Below are 26,454 nucleotides of genomic sequence, written 5' to 3'. Positions count from 1 at the left end.
AAGCATCGACAAGAATACAGTGGCTACTATCTCCACCATAAACTACGGCTGCTTGTCGCAAGCTGCTTGCGTTGCAACAACGTGTGGCTATAATAAGCCAGGATGTAACTCATGCCAGCCAGCCAAGGATCTCGGCAATCAACCACAAAGTGGATTTCTTCGGCGTTAATCTTCCAAGGAAATTTCCGGACCGCGATGATCGTGCCGAGATCCACGGAGCCGGAAATTGTTGTTTGGTCGCGAGTTTTTCCACGAAGCTCCTCAAAGAACGAAGATAACATCGTTGCGCCAAGTTTTTCCCGCGCTTTCAACGCATTATCGCCCGAGCTTATTTCTTCTTTTTTTTTTTTTTTTTTGGTCGTGCAGATGTGCTTTCACAAGTGCAATCACATTAAGGTGGCAAAAAACGATATACTTTGGCCTGGTATTGGATTAAGTATCGTTGGTTGTTCCTTTTGTCACGTACTTTCTACGTGACCGCTTGAGAAATATATGTACGTAGATGTGTGAGAAAGGTACGAGAACGATGGTACGAGTAAAACTGTGTAGGAGCTGGAGTCGTCGAAGGGGATAGCAGGAAACGTACGAGACGTAGCAGTTGAAAGTGTCGAAGTTAAAATACTACGAATTTGTAGCTTTTGAACGTTTGAGAGGTACGCGATGAAGTTAGAGGATGTCTGGCCATGCGATTAAGAAATTTTTATAGAGGAAGGAACTCTCTCGATGTAATTTTAAGTTTAAACGAAACGTCGAACGTTTGGTTTTCGAGCTGGTCGAAGCTTTCAATCTACTCTTGGTTCGACGTTACGAATCAAATTACGGAGCAAGTTTTAGAGGTTATATAAATTTGAATTGTTTCATAAGCTACGTTCGATGCTTGTTAAGAGATAAAAGAGAGGAATAAGTTTAATCTTTGATAGCGGGCAATCTTTTCAAAAATTCATTTCTTTCTTCGTCTCTGTCGTTATCGTCTATTTTACCTTCGCATTAGGCCTTTATTTCAAAGAAACGTGTTAACCCAGGGGATCATTCTATTAAAACCATTTATCTGCTCTCTTAGAAGTTCTCTTGGGACAAGTATTGTACTTTTCCAAAGTTATCTCAAGTTCCCAGCGGAGTCTTTTGACGATCTCCTTTCATCTTTCTCTCATTTTTCAATAGCTCTTATCAGTATTAAGTCGCGTTACTAATAACCCAAGGTTTCCACCATTATACTTATACAGTTACCGTTTGTATCTTTTTCGCAAGTGAAATACTCTCTCTACACGAATATTCATATTTTAGTACTTTTTATCATACCGTGCCTTTTACCAAGAATCTTTAACGATATTCAATGTTTGGTCGAGTTGTTCTGTTAATTTAACTTCCATAATTTTGTATAACTTATACTCTCGTTACAATCTTTTTCTTTTACTAAGCCTGCGATATTTTATAATTCAAGATAAAGCGTATGTTAATCGTATCACGTGTAGAAAACGTAAAATTAGGTCCCCGCAAACTGTCTATCGATTTCTATAACTCCTGCTTGAAACAACTTTCAAGATGGTATCGAACGAGTATTGAAACGTATAGAATGATGTAATGTCTATTACATTGGATGCAACCTGTGTCTGACCACAGACGGACCTATATCACGCGAACCATCTGTCCTCTGCTTTCGCATGTCTTCGATCTTTCTTTCAGCGATAAATCACGTGTTCCTACATCTTACCATACGATTTTTCTTCCAGACACGTTATCTCGAAACTTCCATCTATGAAAGTTTACAAACTCACAACTGCATTCGTCTCTTCGTTTCTATGATTTTCTTATCGTTTCATAGACGATTAACGATTCTTGTTTTCTGCGGCTTAAACAATTTCACGTTATCAAAATCATACTTTGTTGTAATTAGAAACATGAAAGCTTCGAAATTGCCTGAAACGATCTACGTTATAACACTCGAGTGTTGCGTATCATCCGGGAAACTACAGCTGCAGATCACTAACCTGACCGCGCACGCGAAGTCTTGGTAATTAAATTTCGATTATACCGATGTAGCTGTAAACTGGCAAACGCACGTGCGCCTACATCTATGTGACAGTGCCAGTTTCGTCGATCACTGACAGGTGTATTTATTTATGAATATCTAGTCGATGTCTGGGTACGATTCGTACATCCTGAATAGACTCAAACAAACCCTACTGGTATGAATCTGCGCGCTCGCAAATATTTATCAGGAACTCGTAGGAAAATAAATTTCGGTCCGACTCGTGCGTTTCATTGATTCCTGACTATCATAAATCTCTGCCTCTGCTCTGAAAGCATCAAACCTCCGCGATGCTTGGGTTTAACGTTCGAGAAGAATAGCTGGAAGTGCGAATCGACAGCTAAAATATTTGACACGAATTGCGTTGAGGTCTCCGCTTTCATCGAATCGATCTCGCCAACGTTTGATATTTCATCGATAGAGTTTGCAATTTTTTCCTCGCCAACACGTGAATATGCCACTGTATCTGTGTAATTCATGAACGTTCAATCAATTTGAACTGCTGCGTAGACATTGTGTTTCTACTACAATGCCGATTACAAATTCAAAGAGCTATCGAGTATTGTTTGACAACGATACACGAGAAAATTAATTGCAATGATTAAAGGTATTTCGAGTGTAGACATGGATGAGATTCGTTGGCAATTATATTGCAATAAAAGGGTAGGGAACCGCGCGTAACCGTAAAAGAGAGCTCGAAAGCGACGATTAGAATCGGTGGCTAAGCGTTAATATTTAAAATTGCAATAATATTTATGAAACATAAATTTGGTTACCTCGTTTTTCGGTGGATTAATCGAAACGAGTTGGCATAGTACACCGGTAAAACCGCTTTTGCCGTTTCAACTGTACGCGGATCCGCAGATTTACAAAATTCATATCTCCAACGATGCCCGAGATTCTATTTGCGCCTCGTGTCCTAAAATAGAAATTAAACTTCGTTACCTGAAATTTCATTCGTTTAATACGACGTTATATTAAATTTAAATTAATCATCCCCGCACAAATGTGTTTATCAAAAATTTTCACCTCAACTGATATGTATTTGACAATGTTATAATCTATACAGATAGTACAGGTACCTTCAAATTTTGCGTCACTGTGATTTTGTTCGAAATATTTTGTAGTTCTTTTGGTTGGAAGAAAACTTGCATGGTTTTACCCCACTTTTCCTTTTTTATATTTCTTATCCGATATAACAAATATACATATACATACCATTGGACTGGTCAAATAATTTTTTCGTTTCTCATTCATTATTGTATTTGCCTTGCGATATTATCGCAAAGTTTTTCAAAAAAGGAAAATGAGTTATATAATAAAGGGTCAATAGAGATTGTTGCGTTAGATCATTAGATCGTCCCCAAAGTTTCTTTTAATTTTATAAGGAAATAATAAATGCACATCTTTTGTGTTATATTATTTCCAATAGAACACAATGGATCGTACATAATTCGATAAAATGATATAAAACAAAAACTGTTGTGCATCTATTATTTCCTTATAAAGCGGAGGAAACCTTTTGAACAATCTAATAATTGTACACACGTGATAAGTAAAATTTCAATATAAAACGCTGCTTCGAAACGAAACCATTTACGCTAGTCATTAAAAGAGCGTTAACATAGGTAACGTTAAGGTGGATTTCCATGAAATTAGTTCTTTCTTTGACACAGCTTCACAGCAGATACCTGTCTCCAAAGGGAGATACGGATTTAACTTCGTCACTACGACCTGTATCGGATCCTGCTTTTATGGAAATACGGGTTCGGCCAATATCGCGACACGATATGGCAGTTTGCTAGCTACGGCACAGCTTAAACTTACCCATTAGCGGCTACTAGTCGGCGATGTGTTTCTAGGCAAACCGTAACGGCAGGATCTTCGACTAGTGCAGTTTGTAGGAAACAGTCGTTCATCCTAACGCGCTTCCGGCAATGCAACCACCAGACACCGAATGAAATCGTCGTGGATACAAATTTACCAAACTTGCTCTGTCAACCAAACTTCGTATTGCCAGTTCGAACTTCTCTAAACACGATGTTTTAACGATTTCGTCAGGAGCATTTCGTTTGACGGTACCTGTAACATTTAAATATCTGTCCCAAATATTTCGTAGTAGGTATATAGCGATTTTAAATAAAAAATAATATTAGCATGTAAAAAATAATACACAGACTCACCCAAAAATAATCGATCCCCTTGAGACTAGAAAAAGTCAGTGGTGACGTCAATCATGGCGAATTAAAATGTTGCACCACTCGTTCTGTTCGCCAAATTTGACATCATGCAATTACTTTTTGTCTCCGCAAATGCTTCAAATAACAACGAAGACGGACGTTACGACGATATTCAAGACATCCGGACATTCTCAAAAGAATTCCACAAGAAGACTCGTAACAATTATTAGACGCATTAATTAATAGGAGCAATGCGTCTTGAATAAAATAGAACATTTTCCTCCGAACTATTCCTCTGATTTTTTATTGTCAAAAAGTTCGGTTATTTTTGGCACAGTCTGTGTATTGTTCGAGGTATACTTAGAAAGCGCCACACATTTGGAACGCGTGAAAGCCTTTTAGCTGGATCTAGAAATGGCATTTCAAGTAAGCAGCAATCTTTGTTGGTTCTCTAGATTCGGTAGATTAGATGGAAATTCAAGATGTCCGTTTTATAATCCTCATAAATATTTATAGATCTTAGTAATAAATGAAAGAAATTTATTTTCAATTAAAAAGGGATAGGACAGAGAGAGAGAGAGAGAGGAAGATACAGTTTTACAAATTCAACGAGTTTTCTCAAGAATAGTTATTTTCTAATTAGTGTCGACATTTTTATTCTTTCGAACTCAAAGTAAAATAACTCAAAGTCAAAGTAAATTATTCGTATCGAAATTTGTGGCTCGCACGAGATCGTTTGCGTGGTCTCGGTACGCTTCTCGTTTTCGCTGTGCAACGATCTTTTTTGCGAGAGTAACTGCAGTAAATGACTTCCCAGGAAACAGTTGGACTCGTCCCGTTTTACCAACAGATTCAATTAAGATATCCGGTCCCTTCGGCAACATTCGAACAGCAACCGTCGTTGTCCCAGAGAAACGCGGTCTCAATCTGCAACATGACAATTTCAACGAAACCGAGCTTCCTTCCGGCAAGGAACGAGATACTTAGAGATTAGCATCATCGTGACTGGTGGTATGCCTCTGGAGTGTTGGCAAATCCACCTCGGAATATAATAATTACCGAGCCACATTTCAGTTTGCGTTATCGACTAGCTTTGTTAAATACGTAGTTGCAAGGGGAAAACGTACGTAGTTAGAATCGTGTATGGGAAATACGCTTCAAATATTTGCGAGAGAATATGAATTTTCGTATTAACGAGTCCCAAAATAGCTCTGGTGTACTCGGATATTTCAATTTGAGGAAAATCGGTGAAACTGTGTTAGTCTCGTCGCTGGTGTGTTTTACGAAGATGAAACCGTACGTCGTTTCACGTTCATTGAGCGATTATCGTCGTCGAATAGTTGCCCAGGTTTATTGGCCATCGGTAAAAAGGAAAGGGCGTACGGCTGAGCGCAACAATTCACTTCGAAACCTTTCACGTAACGTTATATCCCGTTACAAAAGACTTCTCCTACACTACCGGCCGCTCAAACATCTCCCTGTACACGCGACAACAAAGAACGATAACCGAACAATACTTACGGCAAATGCCGACAATAATGGTCGATTTTCTCGGGAACGCTTCGAGACTATAGATTCAATTAAGATAGGTGTGAGGCTGGCTCCCGTAGCGGTTACTCAAGCGAGAAAAATTTCTCTTCGCAGAGAGGGAGATCTGGTATGAGGCAGCGACACGCGCGATCGAAGCCCGTATTCGCGCGTCGGCGGCAAGTTCGAGCGTCAGCGGGACGACGCCACCGGGTGGTGTGGCGCGGGGCGTCGTTCTCTTCGTCGGCGACGGGATGGGGATGAGCACTCTTACGGCTGCGAGGATCCTCTCGGGTCAACGTCATGGAAACACGGGCGAGGAAGCGCAACTCGCATGGGACAGCTTTCCAGCCGTCGCTCTGGCAAGGGTGAGTTCTCTTTTTCTATCTTTTTATACCTCTCTTTCTTTCATTGCGTTTTCCGTTCATCGCCGTAGTCGTTTTACCTCCCGTGTTTCCCTTCTTCCGTTCCCTACTTGAGGAACCTACCTCTTTTCGTCTATTTCCCCTATGCCTCTCTTGCTCTCAATCTCGAACGAAGAATGCAGAACGCCGAGAAAATGTTTCTCTCTGGAGAGTTCCTAGTTCCATCACAGAGGCAAGAGTTCGAGAGAACGTTCCTGATTCCAGATTTGCTTATTATGTAACCCACTGACTCGATTTCCTGGCATTCTGTTTCATTCTGCAATTCGTTCAGCTTCTCGCGATCACAGAGAAATGAATCGCCAGCTCGCCCATGCTGTTCTTAGCGGAGAAGGATATTTCGTGGTGCACGTGTTACCTTGCTATCTATATCACCACACGGTTGATGTATTTTATTTTTCTTGAAATTTTCAATCTTCCGACGAAACGTTTCTCGCGAAAAATCTTTCCGCGTTAAACATCTTTTAATTCCCGGTACGGAAATTGTTCGATACGTAAATAATTGTATTTGTTGCGAAGCATATTTCGAAGACAATGTTCAGCATTGTCGATATATTGTCGATACAGCATTATTTATTTGTTTCGACAGCAGTTTATCCAACAAGAGTTAACCTTTTGAAGCTGCAAATGCATCTATAATACGCACTGCAGCATTTCCCATCATTGTATTATTAACTGCGTGTATTATTCTATGATAAATTACCGTCCTTTGTTTTCACGAGAGAAGGATTTATATGCCCCTGTAACGTGTAGTTCGGAGAATATTTTTTTCCTATCTATTTTTTTTCCTATCTTCGCACCAGTTGTCTTCTAATTAAATGCGATGGAATCCCCGAATCGAAATTTATTCGATGCCCGTCGAAATATTTTACGCGAAATGTAATTGAAATATAGCATCGATTTCTATCAAAGCGCGGTAAAGCATGCAGGCAAACCTCCATTCAGCGCGGCATTTATCAAAGGGATGAGTAAACGTATTTCAGTAGCATATTTCAGATTCGTTTCACTTTCTCCGTTATTCATTTGTTTTTATTAGCTTTCCTTCCGTATAGTAACCTTGATAACAGCAGTATTGGAAACGGGATTTTTCACAGTTGTGTTTTCCAAAAGATCCAGAGCTTCTACAGGTTATCCTTGAGAATTACGAAGCTTCGCTCTTCCATTCTTTACCCGGCACGGTTTTATCTTTCTCTCCACGGACGCGAATCATCAAGTGGCATCAAGAACTCGTTAAATCGTGAGGGGTTCGTGAAAGTTTAAGGAAAAGAACGCGTGAGCCGGTCTCATTTAATTCGCTCGTTCTATAATGCTACACGTAACGAAGTACTAAATATCAACTTAATCGTTTAATCTCAGCCTTTCCTTTTCGCTGTGTTTTCCACGAGGGGCCACTTTCGCCCTTTCGTTTTTTATTTTCCCTCTTTCTTTTATTCATCGTATATTCACTCGTTGCACGAAATAAATGTCAAAGACGCAAATTTCTGAGGGAAATTTCTCTAACAGCGTTCCTTGTGGAATCTCGAGAGGCTTCAACGGTGCATTCAAACGTGTCTTATTGCCGCTTCGATGTAAACAGGCATCTTGTAGTCGAGAAGATCGAAGGGAAGTACCAATATCCACATCTGCCGACGCCGCTGGCTTATCAACGTTATTTCACGTAGTTTCCTTCTTTTTCCGATTGTACTCTCATTCCGTCGAGTTCACCTGCTCGACTCCTTTCATCGAATTGCCGTGCACCGTCCTCCGCCTCATAGACCGGCAATAATATTACGACCAGAATCTGTTTGTTCGTCTAGAAACAGAGAGCATCCTGTTAGCGCATCGCGTTACTTCGAATATTTCCAGATCTAGAAATTCCATAGGTCGTGTTTGTATTAGTTTGCCGCGTGTCGCGACCATTTATTACGAATTTGAACGCCGTGCAAAGGGCGACCGGTCGAAGTATAGTTCGACTGGAACTAATTACAAGGAATAGGAACAAGAGGAACTATTTGAATATTCGAGTAGAAGCAGAGGGTAACGGTACGACTGTTTGAGAACGAGATCGGCCAAGAGTTGGTCAATTTAGAATCGTCCGGATTGCATGGACAAGTAACAAATTGCAGGTGTACAGGTGATCTCGGCTTGTTTCACTTCATAATTACTCGGATGCAATTTCAAACAACCGTCCCGGAAATGAGAAACGTAGAAGGCACGATGGCTGAAGAGGAGTGAGATAAATCGAGCCGGGATAATAATTAAGAAGGGTAACTCGAAATCTGTTTGTCCATGACGCTATGAAATTATCGAACCTTTATGAACGTTCCCTTTAATTACGTTTATCACTATTGAGTTCTAAAATGTAGCGTCTGCGACGACAGTAATTAGCTGGCAAATTTCGCAGCTCCCTTTCTGCCTCGCCAGAGGCGATTCTTGCGTTATTGCGTGTTACGTAAGCATGATTAGGAGTTGCATTTCATCTCGAACATTCTTCAAATTCACGTTTATAAAATGTTCATAATTAAAATTCTTTCAATGTCCCGGTACTAGCGTTACGTTGTGTAACGTAGACTCTTTTCTCGCGTCGCTCTTTATTTCCAAATTTATTTTCTTTTTATTCCCGTTATCTTTCTTATCTCCCGGTTGTTACTTTCCATTTACGAGCGGCGAAATTTAAATAGCGCCCCTTTAAGTAAAATCGTTTCTTCATAGCGAGAAACAGCTACAAATTATTTCTATCTTAGATTGTACCTTAACACGTAGTTCCATTTATATCATGCGAAATTTCGTTTATATATTTAGGATTTGAATTTTCATTCGTTTCGCGCGATCTGCTGATTGCAAATTCTTTTGCGAAGCAGCGTGCAGGGACACAAATAATTCGTAGTAAAAGTCGAGCACGACGAGAGCATAATACACGTTCCGTCGCACTAAATTCTCCTGTTCGACATGTATTCGCACGTCGCTGCATTTATTTCGCCTCGCATAATCCAATTTGCATTCGGTTCTCCCTTTACGCGTACGACTACTTTCCACTACGCGTTCCATCCAAAATGCGCGTTCTCGCTGGCGAGACCGAGTTGGCTCGATGAAACTTCCCAACAAACTCTATTGGGATTTCCAGCTTTCTCCCAACATCGGTTACAGACTTCCTTATTATCTGGGCGACGTAATCGAGCTTCCTACGCGTGGACAAACTCCGCAGTGAATCCGTGGTTCGCCTTGCCGGGGTAGACCAGCTTAGAAAATTTGCATAACGATACATCGTGGTCTAATTCGAATATTCCTAATATCCGGATCCCGGTTTAATTAGCGAAGCTAGTTAGTCGCGTTTAGTATCTGTGTAGAAGGTTCGTTAGGTCGTCAAAGTGATCGACGTTGTCAAAACTCTCTTACGTATACGTTTATTTACGTACATATACTGGTATCGCTCGTAAGTATTTGCACTCGAATCTATAAAAATGATTTGTCAATTTTCAATTGCAAAGTGTGTTTACTAGTTTCTCATTGAATTAGTAAATTATAAATTTACGTCATCTGTTAAAAGATTTGTCACACCAGTATTCTACGTACACTATGTAAATACCAGTTTTGGACGTTTTCATAATTGACTTAGTAATTTAGAAATTGAATCTCTATGCGTATTTATCTAGTTCGAGCAAAGAGTAAGAAGCAAGTCGCGGTGTATGTAAAGGCAAAGATACATATATATCTATATGTACATCGTCGTATGTATATACATTTAGACATAATATGTGATCATTCCTTTTGTCCCCTCCTTATCCTCTTGTGTTTTACGACTGGAATCCTTCTTTTACTGATACTTTTTCCTAGTCCTTGGGGCCCTCCATTCTCTCTAGATCAGCAGTTCTCAGGCTTTTACCTCGGTAAAGTCTTTCGTACGATGTGGACGACATTGGACGGTGAATCGATCAACCTACCGATCAAAGTATCCTTTTTCTTTCTGTTTTTGTGAAAATCCCTCAGGATGTTTTTACGAGCGTCCACTCCGAGTCCTTTGCACGTGACACACGCGACATCCCTTCCCGTTTTAAATTAACAGCTGATTTCTGAGCATCCTTCGTCGAGAGCCATTCAACGGCTGAAATCGAGCCGAGATCCATTGTTTTCAATTGCAAGGCCAATAGAATACTCGCCTTATAAACGCTTGACGAGAAGCTCGATTTTTCCATATCGATACGAACAAAAGAAACAACAGCTCCGCATTTTAAGAAGCTAAAAGATATTATCGACGATTTTCGGAAAGGGGGCAGAGAAGGCGCAGCAAATATTTTACATTCTATTAATTTCAGATTGGTTTTCATCGTTTTCTGTTGAATTTCGAAGCCCATGCCTTGCGAATATTTACGTACAGACATTGATATTTTTCATATACATACGAGAAACACGGAAAATCGTGCCGATCAATCCCATCAAGTTTGCTTGTTTCTAAGAAATCAAACGTTATTTAAAAAGTTATGAGATACGTGGTATTTCTTGATATTGGCTTCCCGATGTACAGGATGTCGTTGGGTCTTTCAGGAAATCCTCTTCTATTTCCTCGACGATGTACATCGAACTTAGTTAAACTTCCAATGGCAGTCCTGCTCGTTTTCGGAAACCGCTACTGCCGCAGTTGAAGAGTTGTTTATTATCCTGTTGATGTAACCAAGTTCCGTGTGTTTCAGAAGGAAACGCTACTCAATCGATCTCGAGCCTTTCACGCAACAGTTTCCAACAACCAACTAAACTACATTTCCCTATGTTTTGGCAAATTTACTAATATCACCACTGTCGAACGTTCCTCCAACACTCATAACGCGATTTCCCTTCATCGAATAATTGAAGAGTTTCACTAAAATGGAAACATGTAGTACGTTTATGCCTAATATATTTCGTTAAGTGTCGTTCGCGAGGGACAGAAGCTAAACAAATTTTTTGTATTACGAAGATCTTAAAAGATCGACTGAGAAAACTAAAGAACTACGTGCGTTTTTCTTTCGTTTGAGAAAAGGATTTATCGGAATAACACCCCTGCAAGGTCTCCTGCGACTCCCTTTTGCATCTTTTCTCTCCTTCCCTGCCCTTTCTTTTTCTTCTTATTTTGTTTTGTAATTTTACATTGCTTTTTCCTCTTCAAAGCTTTGGATTTTGTTGCCCTTTGTCGTTTTAGTACGTAAATAAACAGGATCGGAAAAAGTTCTCGTGCAATCCTTCAGGACTCTAAGACTTCAATATTACCCATAGAGTTGTTTATTATTTTTCGTGAATAATCCGCACTTTTTTTATTCAAGTAGTGTGCAATAAAAAATGAGTTTCTTTGTATCTATAGCTCGCAACAAAACATCTTTAACTGTATTTTTAATGTATTCGTATGAAAATGTTCTTTTAATATGACAATTTGGTTTCGATGTTACGTATTAAATATCGTATGAAAATGTTCTTTTAATACGACAATTTGGTTTCGATGTTACGTGTTAAATAGTTTCTCGATATAGAAGGCGAAAGTAACAGAAAGAGATAGAATCCGAAACAGTTTTACGGTGTTCCAAGTTTTCTGCTTATTAGTAGATGTAACCTATCTTTCCATTTCTCGAAAGAGCTACTTTTTCTCTTTCGTACCTACTCTTCTTCTGTCTGTAGTAACATCCATTTGTCCTGCTTAAACTTTCCGGCTACGTCCTTCGGGATTTCAAGCACTTTCCAACGCCGGCCGAAAGTCGGTCTTATTATCGTATGAATGTAAGTCTTTCTCGCAATAGGAAAGGTGAATCGAATTCGATAATGTAGAAACAGTTTCTAGAAAATCTTCTTTTCGTATGATTTACGTATCCGTTCTCTATAAAAGTTACAAACTAAAACTATATTCCAGTTTTAGGACATAGAATATAGAATTGCATTGCCCATTTCAAAATTATTTGTGTAAGAAACGCTTTCACTTTTGATTTATCTAATCTTATTTTGGGGGATCGTTCAAGTAGAAATTGAAACTAAAGGAGAATGATCGAGACGTGAAAAAGTACTCAAGAAGCTACCATACTCCCTACTCGAAGGTAAAGTAAAAGGGATGGTGATAAGAGAATTAGCTCAGCTATTTTATAGGGTAATGCATTAGGCATTAAAAGTTCTTCTCAAACACGTTTCCGAGCACAAGCACACACCAACAACGAAGAAAGGATAATAATGTACGAATATAATTAGTTAATTATTCGACGAATGTAGTTTATCAAGGAATACTCTGTATCGCGTATGTCTCTTTCCCGAAATACCGATTGAATCATGCAATCGACGTTCATACAAACTGAGATTGGATTTGCCGTTTAGTCGATTCTATATCGTTGACAGTGTATTTTATTTGAATTATCACCGCAAATTTGACAACAACTGATGCATGGAGGAACAAGCTTAAAATGTATTACGTGGCGTTGATTTTCGCGTAATTTTCGTTGTTATTTCTATTATAATCTATGTTTATACTGTTTAGCTGGTAGCGTAACGCGATATAGTAACGTAATTTAATCCAGAAGTTTCATTCGAAATTCCATCTTAAAAATTTAAGCCAACAGACGCTAACGATAAAATGTTTTATAAGGCCCTTTTTCACTTTCTAATAAAAAATTGATTCTTTACTCAGAATTTACCAAGGGTATTTAATTTCAAGCTCTTTGGATAGAATTTCAGTAAGAACTTGTGATACGTAATCACGTCGGACATATTTCACAAAAAAGGGAGAATTTCATGAGAAATCCTTCTCATCAGAGACGTGACCGCTTAATTTGTGCCTGTCATGGCTAATCCTAAATGTGCGGAAAGTCTGTGGCAGTCCGTATTACACGAGATCGCATGATTTTCGTTGAGAAGCGACAGCACGTCACATTACGCTCTTCCTGCGCCTCACTTTGTCTTGAAACAGAATACTTTTCATTCTGTTCTGAACACGCAAAGATGATTCAGGGCTTTTCCCAGTAATTAAGCATCCTCGTTAAGTGACAAATTATATCTTCGATGACAAAATATGCCTCGTATTTTCAATCCCATTCATAATTATTCCAACGATTTTAGAACGCCTCGGTTGCTTGTACCGTTTAAATTTCGTACAGGATTGCGACCAACGATACGTAAAAGAGCGTGGACTGCTTTAACACAGAATCGTCTCTGCCTATTTATCTCTCATAATTGTTGAAGTGATCGCCACTTCTAAGAAAACTCCACATCTTGTCTTCGGTTTTCTCAAGCGCTGAGGCCATCGATAGCGCATAGACAAAAGAATGCGTCGATGACAGACCATAAGCGGTATATGTGCGACGTTGGCTTCGGGGGTTCTTTTAGTCTCAGGGTAACATTGCTAGCGTGCGGATCTGGACCAGCTTACATTGTATTCCACACTTTGTACTTTAATATTCACAATATATATATACTTACAATACTTTACAATTTACCTACGCGTTTCTTTGAATCCACATACATCAATTAACCTTAACAATAATAAAAGAGAAAGTGCAGTATAAACTCTGCAATTCGGATAATTACGAGCTGTTATACTCGATAAATTTCGCTTTGTAATCGAATCCATTCATCGATTGTCTTGAAAAACGGATCGCGAAATTTGCTTTCTCGTTCTATTGGTCTTGTTTTCACCTTTACACCTCGGAGCTTACATTTCGCACGGTTTACGTTTGAAAACTACGGTCTCGATGCACTCGTGTTTCAAAGTTTGCTCGATCTTTACGCTGGAAAATTCGGCCCATCGAAGTTCGCCCATCAATATTCATGCAGCGAGGTTCGCAATCCATAACGTTAGCTGGAAACGTCCGTACCGACCGTATCGCATCCCTTGGAGTGCCCGTTCCAAAACCGTTCAAAAGCGTTAGCCGGTTAAAACTCGTTGTACAGAGCATTGTGTACAGGCTCGAATAAAATCCGCCGTTTTACACGAGAAAATCCTAGGGTTTGCATTAACGTCTCGCGTTATTTTGTATTAAATCCAGCATTAGCGCGGTAACGACGATCGACCGTTTGCATACGGTTTATCGGGCGCGTGTTCCAACGCCCGATTATTCCCATTATCGCCGAAAAAAAATGTTTCTCCCAGTTAATTACCCTGTGTAGCGATGTACGCGCGATCAATTGCACGTTTCATCGGTTACGTGCATCACTGGAATAACGATTTATCGAGGGAACGCACGCTGCGTGACGTTTATCAGGATAATAATTAATCGAACGTTGCTGGAGCAAATGAATAATGAGTGGTCGGAATTAAAATTACATCAACTGACCGAGATCCCTTCTTTCAGCCCTGTCCACGTGCTGCTTGTGCTCTGTAATTACATTTGTTTTGTTATTTCGTGTGGAACTTTGTATTTGCGATACGCAGGATCTTTGCATGATTTATCATTCTTAATGATACCCGTGATAGGCGATTCGTTTTAGTATAGGGTCGAGAAGATTAAGGGTAGATCGTTTTATCCACGAAGGTAATTAATATAAAGTTTAGGCGAAACATTTATCTTGTCGAATTATAGGATTCAAAGTTAATTCAATACGTATCTGAAGACGTTTTAAGGTTGGTTAGTAGAAGCATGGATTATATAGTTAACCCGGCTACTTCTCTAGGTATTTTTAATTTTAATCTCTCGTATGATTAATAGAAGAGGATTGTTAAACTTTTGTCGGTGAATGAAATTCTGTAAGCCACACTTGAGAACGTAATTAACATTTATGAGATTCAAGAGAGATTTTCTTCGCACATGACGGTACGTATCAAGAACGAAACTGATGACAGGTTAACAGGAATCGAGTTAACAACATATCTTATCTTGGCCGAATTCCTCTCCTGTTTACATATGTCCTGTTTAATTCAATTTCCTCGAAAGAACGACACGATCTTTGCGGGAGAATTACGTAAAAATTTAACCCCTTTACGCAAGAAGGAACTAAGATATGTCAGACGTGCTTTCCTGTGAATCTTCCTTGTTTTTCGCCCTAATTCGACGACAAGTAAAAACACCATAAATCACTACAGTTGATATATTCGGCGTGAGAAACGTGCCGTGCATATTGCGGGCATTTTGTTTTTCTACTGTACGATGTACGCGTGGCACGTCGTGTGCATATTTCAATCGGTACGGGCTCCACTTGTGCGCAACAGAGTCACGATCTCTGGCCGGTCGCGCTTACGAAAAACAAAAACAGGTCGGATTGTAACAAACGATTCACTTCCATTGAGAACGGCTCGAGCCTCGTCGACGAACGAATAAAGGGGGAAAGAGAATTAATAAACCTCGGAATAGGTTACGTGCTGTGAACCGAACGATAGTTTCGCGACACGATTTCCCTAATAAGTTTACACAGTCGTCCTAGCACGAGCCCCTGAAGAACGAGCTCGTGATATTGCGCGCGATGCTTTTAATCTGGGAGTCGATTTAAATTAAACTACTCCTATGAATCAGCAGCGATAGAACCCATGATTTCTAAAACTACGTGAATCTCGTCTGCAACTAATTTCTCGTGCAACGACTAAAAGATTACAAAGCGAATAGCGAGCGACATTTATCAGGAAATTGTTTAACTTTCAAAGTACTTTCTATACTGATAGGTAGATTACCGTGATTAATTCCAGCAACGATATATAAAATCGACAGATATATCCACGAAACGTGCATTTAATCGTAATATACTGTTAGTAAAAATTTCTAATTATTTCACAGAGGATAAATGGGAGAATTGATAACGCAGATGGAAAATAATTTTCAACGCGGTTAATATATTAGAAGCTTGAAAATCTCGATTTGGTAAGGGCGATGCAATAAATTAGTCGCGTTTCGGTCGAGTCTAGCACGTGCTGGAAAAAATAAAAAAGAAACTTACGGACGTTGGAATTAATAAAACATGGCAAATCGGTCACGCGCTGGTACCATATAGCCGACTCATTGAATAAGGAGTTTTGTACTTCTGTAATGAATTAGAAGGAAGGAAAATAAATTTACGATGGCTGTCGTTTACAGTCTGTTGCCCTCGTTTAATAATTTTATGATTAATGCAGCCACTAGAAAGCGGTACAAGTAATTTATATATGCAGAAACATTGTCGTCGTCTATATCGCACGTGTTACTATTCTTTACTTTTATTTGTTCATCAAGACCATTTTTCTCTAATTTATGAGTACATTTAATCTAGCTTGTATCAACAATCAAGTTGTACATTTCTAGGTTATGCAAATAGATATTCAAAACTCCGTGACTGATGGTTGATTATAATTGCATTTACATTATACACTCCAAATTGTATTATTTAAGCTTCCTTTCCTATTCAGTTTCCCTATATTGGCCGGGTAATTCGAATTAATATCCTCGAAATTATATATTATTTCGAGAATAATGGAAAAGGAGGCCGTGCGCGAATATGAACGCGGGATTTGAGCCATGCGCAATACATTATGGCAAAACATTTTCTGAATTATTGGCGAAGGAAGCTTCAGCGACGATGTTCTTTAAAATGCTTCTATATCATTGGAGCAAATTAGCGAAATGAAGCGAGATATTTCGTCGTGCTTTAGGGGTTCATTATCGTATCAAACCGTTCGTATTCGTTTTAAAGATGAATTATACAGTTCCTTTCATTAAGTACATTTATTCGTTACACGAAAAGTTTGCATGGATTATTATATGATTGATACTTCATGTGGAAAGAAGAATTTAATTTATCGTTTAAAATAAATTGGTCGTTCATCAGTACAATGAAAATCTTTGATTAATGTAATAAAATAATAACTGACAGAGCAACTTAGTTAATTAATAACTTAGTAAAGTTATATACAATTATATTTACAAGGATATTGGTTCGTTCATACACAGCATAGAATTATTTTATCGATCGCGCTTTGGATAATATTCCGTAGGCTATGTACATAATTTGTAGTAATTAAATTCATTGTATAGATAGTATTTGCTATCGGTATAGACAACGGATACATAATTATATCGACATAATTGCTTTAAAAAGAGTAAATATTATTTGAAGAGATGCTTCATTCGAGGTTTTATTATATCTATTAAATATAAATTTAGAGCCGACTGTAACATTTCTTTCATAATTAAATGGGTTTTAAATACCGAGAAGAAGTAAGAAGAAGTAAGAAACACAAAAATCTCCGTAGAATCTAATGCTTGTTCTCTTGAATAAATGTATCTTTCTTACTGCCGATGAAAAACAATCTTCCTCGTGGCTGTCTTATTTTGAAAAATTCATCGAGTTAGATGATTAAGAGTCTTCGAGCGTATATATTTGCCATCTCAGATTTGTCAGATTCGTCTGTTTTACTTAAAGATCTAAATAAGTTCAGTAAAACATATACCAGCTCCTCTTCTATGTTTGTTGACTCGAGTAGCATTATGCAATCGAATAAATATAAAAGGGTATTTCTCGCAGAATTTAATAATATGCAAGTATCTTAAATATTTAAACTTTAAAATAAGTTCTTATAAATATATATAGAGTTTTCTGCTCCTTTGTGTAGCCACGTGTTCGATTTATCATGCGAAATGTATTAACTTCCTATCCTCTTGCTTCTAAGTTTCTCTTCTTTGGAAAATGTATTCATATGTAAGTGAATTACGTTATGAAAGGAAGGATGAATGAGAAAATTCAATATAAATGTAGCGACTATTATACTTTGTGTATTATATTTCATTCGTAAAATTTCTTCCATTGAAAGAACAATTATTACTCGTTTGGCACATGAACACGACTTTTAACAGAGCTCTTGATGGAATTATTCTTCCACGAGAAGATCGAGGTTCCTGCGGCTCCACGGGCTTTTCAGACAATTAAATCGTACGAAAAGGTATATCGAGGTAAAGATGTCTATTATTTTATTATTAATTGCAGCTAGCCGAGCCGCAGGTTACACCTTTAAAGAGGACTTTCCTCAAAGCGTAATTTTTCCTCGTACTGCACCCGCCCAAGTAAACAGATCGCGTTCCGAGGAAAACCGCGTTCCGTTTCTAGAAACCGCCGGCGGATTTCCAAAGTAAAGGTACACTTCGCATTAATTACTCGGCTCATTCTAATTATTCATGCTACACTCTCGACGAGATGAACGAATTGCGTACTAGTCGTCGGCGTATTCGATAAGTTCCTTTAATTCTGTTGGTCTCGCACGAGTGTAGCGAGGCAAATATTCATTTTCCGCGAATAAACATTTATTTGTTCATATATTACGCTATCGCCAACGCTGGTATATTGTAAAAGATAGCGCAAGCATATCGAACTGTTACATTGGAATTGTATTTAAAGAATTTTTCCACTTCGTTTTTCGACGATGCAGCCTCAACTTAATTATTCAAAAGTTTCATATAATTTAACTACGGAAAGGTAAGCATAGCGTAGTCTTTATTGACACGCTTCTCCTCTCAGTCCCTGTATTAGTCTCGTTGCCGTGTTGCATTTTCAGAGAACCAGATCCAGTGTTTCTTGCTAATGACGTATTAGCATAGTGTTTGCTCTGAAAATCTTTAATTCGATACAATTTGTCTTATGCTCTTCTTTTCTCGTGTTCTTCTCTCTTCGTAAATCATTTTTCTGCTCTTGTTTTTTTTCTTCCTGTAGCCATCTGCTTTTTCTACTAATTTCATTCGGTATTTCTTACCGACCTCTTTCCTTTCTTACTGTGCATTTTCCTTTGCTTTCTTTTTGTCTCGATTTTTTCTTCTCTCATCCCCCGTTCCTTTAGTCTTATTTCTCAGCGTTATATTTTTAGCCTTATCTTCCCCCTACCTGTAATTTTTCATTATTTCGTTTACTTTCCTCTATCCCCATCTCCCGACTCGTTTATTCTTTCGTCTTTTTTTTTCCTTTCTTCTTAGTATTTTTTACACGAATTCCGACATAACTGGTTCATACTTTCCGGTTCCGTTGTCCTTTCGGCTGGTAGACGTAAAATGTAAAGCCCAGTTGCCGAGTCACTTAAGCGTGCGATTTGTCGCATAACTAATCCGCACTCTCGGGATTAAAATCGTTGCGGCAAGAAACGCGTTAACAATTTCACAGGTCTCTGTACGTGTATCGCACATTAGCGCGACCGACGTTTATAATTAATGATGAGAAAATTATATCGCAAACCACCGACGAGCGTGGCTGTGTTGTTGCATCGAGCCAAGAACCGAGGTTGGTTATTGTGCAATTAGTGGCCGTAATATTCGTCGACTGGCGCGGAGAAAACGATCTATTGGTCTAAGGAATGCAATTAAAATTTGCCAGATATTTCCACCGCAAGCCCAATTGTCCTCGTTATTCTCCCGAGAAACTGATACCAGTTGCAGCTCCCTCGAGAATTTTCCTGAAGTTGGCTGAAATTTTGGTAGATCGCGGTCGGCCGATAAAAAGAGAATAGGTTCGGTTACTGACCGATTCCACCGACTGGGATATTAATTACTGTTTGCAGATCTTAGATATCGCTTGCATATTCTACACCGTTATGAAGTAAAAGCTTGCTCAGGCAGTTTATGGATTCTGCCTGCAAGAATATTGATAATGTACAATACTTAATTATACATTCCTGTAAAGAATAATACAAAATAATATCGATATTGCCATTATTTACAAGCTTCATTATTTCAAATTAATGCTTCTAACAATGAAATTTACATTTTTAAAAGGTACTTGAACATCAAAAGGTAGAAACTTCAACCGCACAGCAAACAATACATAGCAATAATTACGAAAATATTTCGTGCTCGCTGATGAGCTTGTTATCGCTGAATATGTTTTACTTCTGAGAGACCACTAATGCCCAGATTTTCTCGTTGCGGAGTTTCTTTTTTACGAAATTACCATGTGCACATAGAATTCGCCGAATAAATGTACGTACAGCCGCTTCCTCTTTTGGAACGCGCTCCCATATGTGGAATAGTCGGGTAATGAACCTTGCTATCGTCTATGCCTTTATTTGCCTTCCCTTTCTTCGTATCCGTTCGTTGGAATATACTAATTCCCATGTTGTACTAATTTCTCAATATTTTCCGAATACACAAAGAGCTGTTTGCTTTCTGGTAAAATTACTATATTATCGATTTATCTGAAAACAAATTGCCACGATTAATTGTCGCGTTGTTCCAAATTTGTATAATGTGACTGTAGGTGTAAGCATCGAGTTGCTTCAAGAGGAAATTTCCACCGCGTTTCATAGAATCGAACGAAAGGGTTCACGTTCGGTCAAGAGATTGAAACAATCGTGTTCGCTCTTGTGATGTGCCATTGAAGAAGATAATTGATTACGATTGATTGATCGCGATTTTTCAATGTATTTACACACAGTTTGTATGTGCATGTGCGTGGGTGTGCGCAGAGACAGCAATTTTGTCACGATACTTAAAATTGCTTCCTCCGCGTGTCAGCTGATTTACAGAGAGAGAACTGATTTTTACTGAGGAATAATTGAAATTCCGATGAAAATGCGCTGTTTCGGTATCTTTCCTTCCATTACACGTTTTAATAATAATTTTACGGCATTCCTATGACGAACGTACAGAGATATTTGAGATATTTGAGGGAGTCCGAGCTGTGTCGTGGGAATCGTTAGGTTGATCGTTAGAAATTTCAAGATTTGTGACAATGTTTCGACTGTTAAGCTGTGGGCAAAGTGCAGTGATAAAGTTAAAAGTACATACTTTGCAAATTCGTTAAATTACACGCGTGACGTCTGAGTGTCAGGACGCAGATGGCCGTAGCACTGAAATTTGATTTCTCAAAAATAGAGATCGTTCTTGCCCGTTGCATATACCTGGCCTAACGAAATCCTCGGTATATCGTGTTATAACACTCAACGCGTTTCTTCAGAGATATGATATATATCTTACATGATACCCGATACTGCAGAAAATACTGTATTACATAGACAATAGCATATTACACACGCGGTATAATAAATTTCAAACAACGTATCGAGATACGATACAATATACGAGGTATATGGATATGATTTCAGGTTGAGGAGACTCGGTAGATGATCTAACAGAAGCGAGATATATTGTTCTACCCTCGTTGTCAGATTAGTAAACGTTGCATGTAGACGATCTCAGACCCGTGGGATCTGAGGAAATGACTTTAAACGGTTTCGGAATACCACTGGTGCCATAGATTCATGTGGTCTCAGGAATCTCGGCGTTTCAGGGATATCAGGTGTTTTAGGAGTCTCCGAGTGTCCAGGATCGCCGCAGACTTCCGTGGATCTTGATGGTCTCAGCGGTGTCTGAGGTTTCACAGCTGTTTCATCGACACTTCGTCCTATTCCTCTGAGATTCGCGAGTTAACATCAAGCGTCGAACGTTTGAAATCACCGATATTGATTTACGATTAGCGATACATCGTCCTTTTATTAGTATATTTACGCTGGTCTCGCTATATCTGTACAATATGCGCACAGTAAATTTTACGATCAATATCGAATGTCATAGGTCTTTGGACACTGAGTCAGGTTCCACGTATTCAATACCACCGATGTCAGATTCCACAATGATATAGTTTCCCTTCTCTTACTATTCATAGTCGCATTAAGTTCGTTCAAGAGCAGAGAGTATCTATTAGATTTCACGAACCGTTTATGCACTTTAAAGAAGATAGTACGAAAGCTCCACAACTGGTTAAGGCCTAAGGAAGGCTGTTAAGGTTAGAAAACGCGTTAGATCGTATTTGACGAGAGACGATAGGATAAATATCAGTGTTAAAAGGTAACATTACGAAGTGGCTACGTAGTCGAGGTTAACTACCGTTTACGCTCTCGGCGACGTTAACGTTTATCCGAGACTATGCGACGGTTTCGCCGTTGGTATAAAGAAACGGGATGATCGTTTAACCAGGGAACATCAGTTTTAAGTCTGGCGTATTACATAATAAAGTCTGTCGTTGCTATTCGTTGGTACGCCGCTGGCAGACGGCAGTTATAAAATTGAATGGGCCAACTGCTTTATATTCATGAATTCGTCACCTTGCCGGGATATTTGGCATAGCCGAACTTCCACGGTCTTCGTTTTGGACATTAAAATGATAACGAGTCGGATAATGCGGGAATAGGAAAATTTACGGTTCGCTATTTTCGTTTTTGGCTTGGCCTCGACGGTTTCGCGCTTAACGAACGAGTGTAAAACGTTTAACACCGTCACGTGCGTCGGCGGTCGACACTCCACTTCCCCCCTGTTCAACGTGCTGTCGTCACGTAAATCAGAGCCGGTGGTAACTGAACCACCGACCGGATACGGGTCCATCGATATGATACTTCGGTGTTAATGCTGCGGCAAGCGTTTCGCCGCCGATGCCACTGGATTAGGGAAGAGGATTTCGGTTTCGGCGTTGTTTACCGTTCGCCGTTCACCGTTCACCGATGCGGCTCCTGGCGACTAGAAATGGCCTGGAACTGCCACTGATAGTCGAAGGCGCAGTTAACTTTATTTATTCGGCCGTTACGCAGTCTACCTTGCCTTCCGGTAACGGAATTGTAGAAACGTTCCCATGCTTCCTTTTATTCGTCGTTTCGGATGCTCCCCTTTCCGTGCGTCGCTTATTTACTCCACTCACCCGATTCCAATCCTATATGTTCCGCATCCCTTTGCTCGTGTACGACGTTCCTAAAGAATGACCGGTCGTGTACTGAACGAGATGCGCTCGAATTGGACGTGTTTCAGGCAAACCGATTACAGAGTAAACTCGGTATTTTTATCGCCTTTCAACGGTTGGGCGTGGAATCAAGAGAGTTTGCTGCTTCTCAAAAGTAATTTCGCAGAGTCACGGCTGGTAAAGTAAATTTCATAGCATAACCAGGTAGCTGAAAGATGCCTTTCGTTATTTAACGGGTTGAAAATTATAGCGACGCAAGTCGAAATTTTAAGAAGTTGAATGTAATTACGATGGTATAGAAGTATATATCGGCGAATGCAATCTCGAAGTTATTCATTTTTTTTTTCTTGTTTTCTTTTTAGATATGATTTTCCGCCCTATGTGATACGGAGCAGAGACGCAATGATCTCTCCGTGTAGTAAAATTGTAAGAACCGTATGAAATATGGTTTCTTACGGAAAGATGTGTATTACATTAAGAATGTAATCGAGGTTGATGCCTTTTGATTTATGACACTTCCATATGATGTATGATTATGACTCTGCCAAGTTATTTATTCCAGAATATAGTACGACCTGCGTTCGTAATAAATCTGAACCTCAGTTTTATGGTGTTGTACATCAAACATCGACGTTTCATACATTGGGTGTGATAACGATATATCAGATCGTTTATGCCAAGTTATTATACAGTTTCCCCTTGGTAATCTTGCAGTATCGTTACGCTCTTACTAGAAATTCGTTAGTCGTATGAAAATAACACCGAGTATAGAAGTAACGTAAAATAGATGATGAATTATCTTGGAACGATTTGAATTTTCAATTGGAGAAAGTATTCAAGAGAGAGAGAGAGAGAGAGAGAGAGAGATTCCCACGGATATTCCTTTATTAATTTCCAAGAGAAATTCCGTATTTATTGTTGCCTGAAGATTGCGTTAGGAAAGAGACGTTCGGGTTTTAAAGTAGGTGAGAGGCTTTATTACAGCGACTCGTTCAGGTCAATCTTGGTAACCCTCTGCTCGAGTATTCATTATAAATTTTCCGATAGTTCTTCAAGTTCCGATAAGATGAAGTGGGGCCGAGTATCGGAATATTTATAATGCAACGGACGCCTTTCACTTGAATCACGAGCGATCCTTATCGATTGTAAACGTGTAACGTTGGATGAGACCAACTTTCAATACGTTCCATCAATCGCGAATCTATCAAATCCCCCCCCCCCCATTTTTCTAATTAAAAATTTCCAAGTATGAATGATCAGAATCCAAATGAAATACAACGATAACACTCGTTATTCATGAAATGATACTCATTACGAGATAAAAAGATTCTTTCTCTCGCAATTAAAAGTTTTTCCATCGCTAGAATCAAGGGGGAAAGATATGTAATTTCTGAATGATAAATAATTTCTAGGGCAGCCATTAATTTTACACGGTGTTATTTCCATGTAGACGAAGGTTAGTCGAAGTTATTAAAAGAATGCAATTTTGCCAGCGCGATCTGAGAATTAAATTCGAGCTATTGAACGCTGTTATTAACCCTAGCAGAAAGGAACGTTGGAGAAAAAATCTTGTCGTTGAACGTCAACGGGAACTTCGTCGGTGCTGCAACAAGACAGAAGCGTTTGCTTCGACTTTATTAACTACTGTTTGCTTCTTCTATAACGATCCAACAACTTTCTTCTTTGCTTGAAACAAGCAGAGATGCTCAAGAGATTAAGGTCAACCACCGAGCATCCATCACACCGTGGTTCCTGGCAAAATATCTCCTATAAATCTTTCGCTACCCCTAGCAATGCATAAGAATACCAATATTTGGAAACGTGTAGCGATTCGTGGAAAAATAGTGTTTACTCGTTTCTTATACGTCTATATAAAATTGGATTTATCTATTTGGCGACTTAACTTTTTATGTATTCAGTTCATCGAGTCATAATACACGCATGTTTATTTCTTCCGGTTTTGCCAGAAGAGATAGGATAAATAATCTTTCGAATAAATAAGATATAAATATGTTGAGTGGCCATACATCCTTGTTTCACACCCTAATTTCTCTTTACTTGGAGGCTTAGTCACTGGAAATAAATATTCACATAAAAAATCCCGTTCCCCAAATATTTTGACGATTCAACACTCTCCTCGCTTCATTTCGGACCATACTAATGTAATCTGCTATGGGAAATTTTATCGAGACAGTGACACGAAAATTTATCGATTACCCAGTATTCGAGCGCGTATGGCCTTTTTGCTACACTTTGCGTAAATACGTAAATAACTCCGGCTTGTTTACTGCGACTCTATACACTATACATTATGGTTAAATGCCAATGAAGTTACTCGATAGCGAAAGCTGTGTAGAATTTAGGCATTAAGATAACACATTGCGCTCGATAGCCGTTTGAAAATCAATCGTTCATTTAACTTAACTAACAAAGGTCGAAAACAGAGCGATGCCGTTCATTGTTATAATCTCGTTGCGGATTTTCGAAAATCCGTCCGTCTACCCTTTTACGAGTATCTACAGTTTAGTTTGTCAACATAAATTCCTTGTTAAAGTTTCATCGAACGTTGAAACGAATCCTCTGCTCGGTCGCTCCTTCTTCCTCGAGTATCTTCGATTCGAACCGTCGCGTCTACAGTCGCCACGAGTCTCCGACTCTTCAACTTTTTAAATCATCCCCACTTGGACTCGTTGTTGCTTGGAAATTAATGTTACGATCTATCGACTGCTGCACAGCGCATCGCTCACCGTCTCTGCTAGTAATGGATGTGTCGCGATTTTTATTAATGATCCAACAATGAGTATGAACTTTGACAGGTTCGCGAAAGTTGTTGAACGCTGAATGCTTCGTGGAATAAATATCGCGTCGAACGTTCACGACTACAGCGCTGGATTTACGCGTTACTTTTGGTCAAGATCGTAAGATCGAAGATTATTAAGAAAAAGGACTGTAATATCGTAAGTAGGAAAAAATGAAACATGGAAGCAAGAATTGCAACGACAGTTTCTCTTCTTTGCAACGTTGATCCCATTGCGAGCTTAATGTATTCGGTTGGTTTTGCAAATGCACAAATCGCAGCTTTTAGGATTTGATATACAGTAGCGGACAAAAGTTTAAGACGAAATGGAAGAAATAAATAATTGATTTACTTTCCATAAAAAATATAAATACGGTGTTCTACTTTTGGTATTAACTAATTGTACATTTGTTTGTACACTTAGAAAAAAAATTTCATTTTGATATTTTGCTCAATAGCTAAGTTATAAAAAAGGAACGAAATCTGTATAATATTTCGTCGGTCAAAAGTTTAAGACTATACAAAAAATATTAATTTTTGGTTAAAAAATATACACAATTTTTGTTTAAATTCAATATTTTGTTCAATATCCGTTATTTCTTATCCCTTCGGTACATCTTCTTGGCATAGAATCTATTAATTTTTTATATTAATCTACCGTAATATTATTCCAGGCTGTTTCAATCGTAGAGTAAAGTTCATTTAAATTTTTCGGTTTATAACCTTGTACTGTCTTTTTTATGATGCTTCACAAATTCTCGATTGGGTTAATGTCTGGTGATTGCGACGGCCACGGCAGCACGGTGATATTTTCTTCTTGAAAAAACTGTTTCACAACCCGAGCCGTGTGCTTCGGATCATTATCATTTTGAAAAATAAAATCATCACTCATATTGTTGCGTGCAAAAGGTA

The 26,454-nt window shown here is 38.8% G+C and overlaps 1 protein-coding gene across 2 annotated transcripts in view; it reads left to right on the top strand.

Moving 5' to 3' along the window:
• The window catches only part of LOC132916364 (alkaline phosphatase-like), a 261,957-nt gene that overhangs the window by 25,793 nt on the left and 209,710 nt on the right, over positions 1-26,454 (top strand). Inside the window, exon 2 of one of the 2 annotated variants that reach the window (XM_060976283.1) lies at positions 5,854-6,104. In XM_060976283.1, the coding sequence (XP_060832266.1) occupies positions 5,854-6,104 (251 nt within the window). Of the gene's footprint in view, positions 1-5,853; positions 6,105-26,454 lie in introns of those variants that run through there. The other variant, XM_060976292.1, reaches the window with a different exon arrangement.

This window comes from Bombus pascuorum, chromosome 1 (assembly GCF_905332965.1).
Source record: "Bombus pascuorum chromosome 1, iyBomPasc1.1, whole genome shotgun sequence".
In the NCBI taxonomy this organism is placed as follows: domain Eukaryota; kingdom Metazoa; phylum Arthropoda; class Insecta; order Hymenoptera; family Apidae; genus Bombus; species Bombus pascuorum.
The sequence above is the reverse complement of the archived record's forward strand: the minus strand, read 5'-3'. Positions and strand labels throughout refer to the sequence as shown.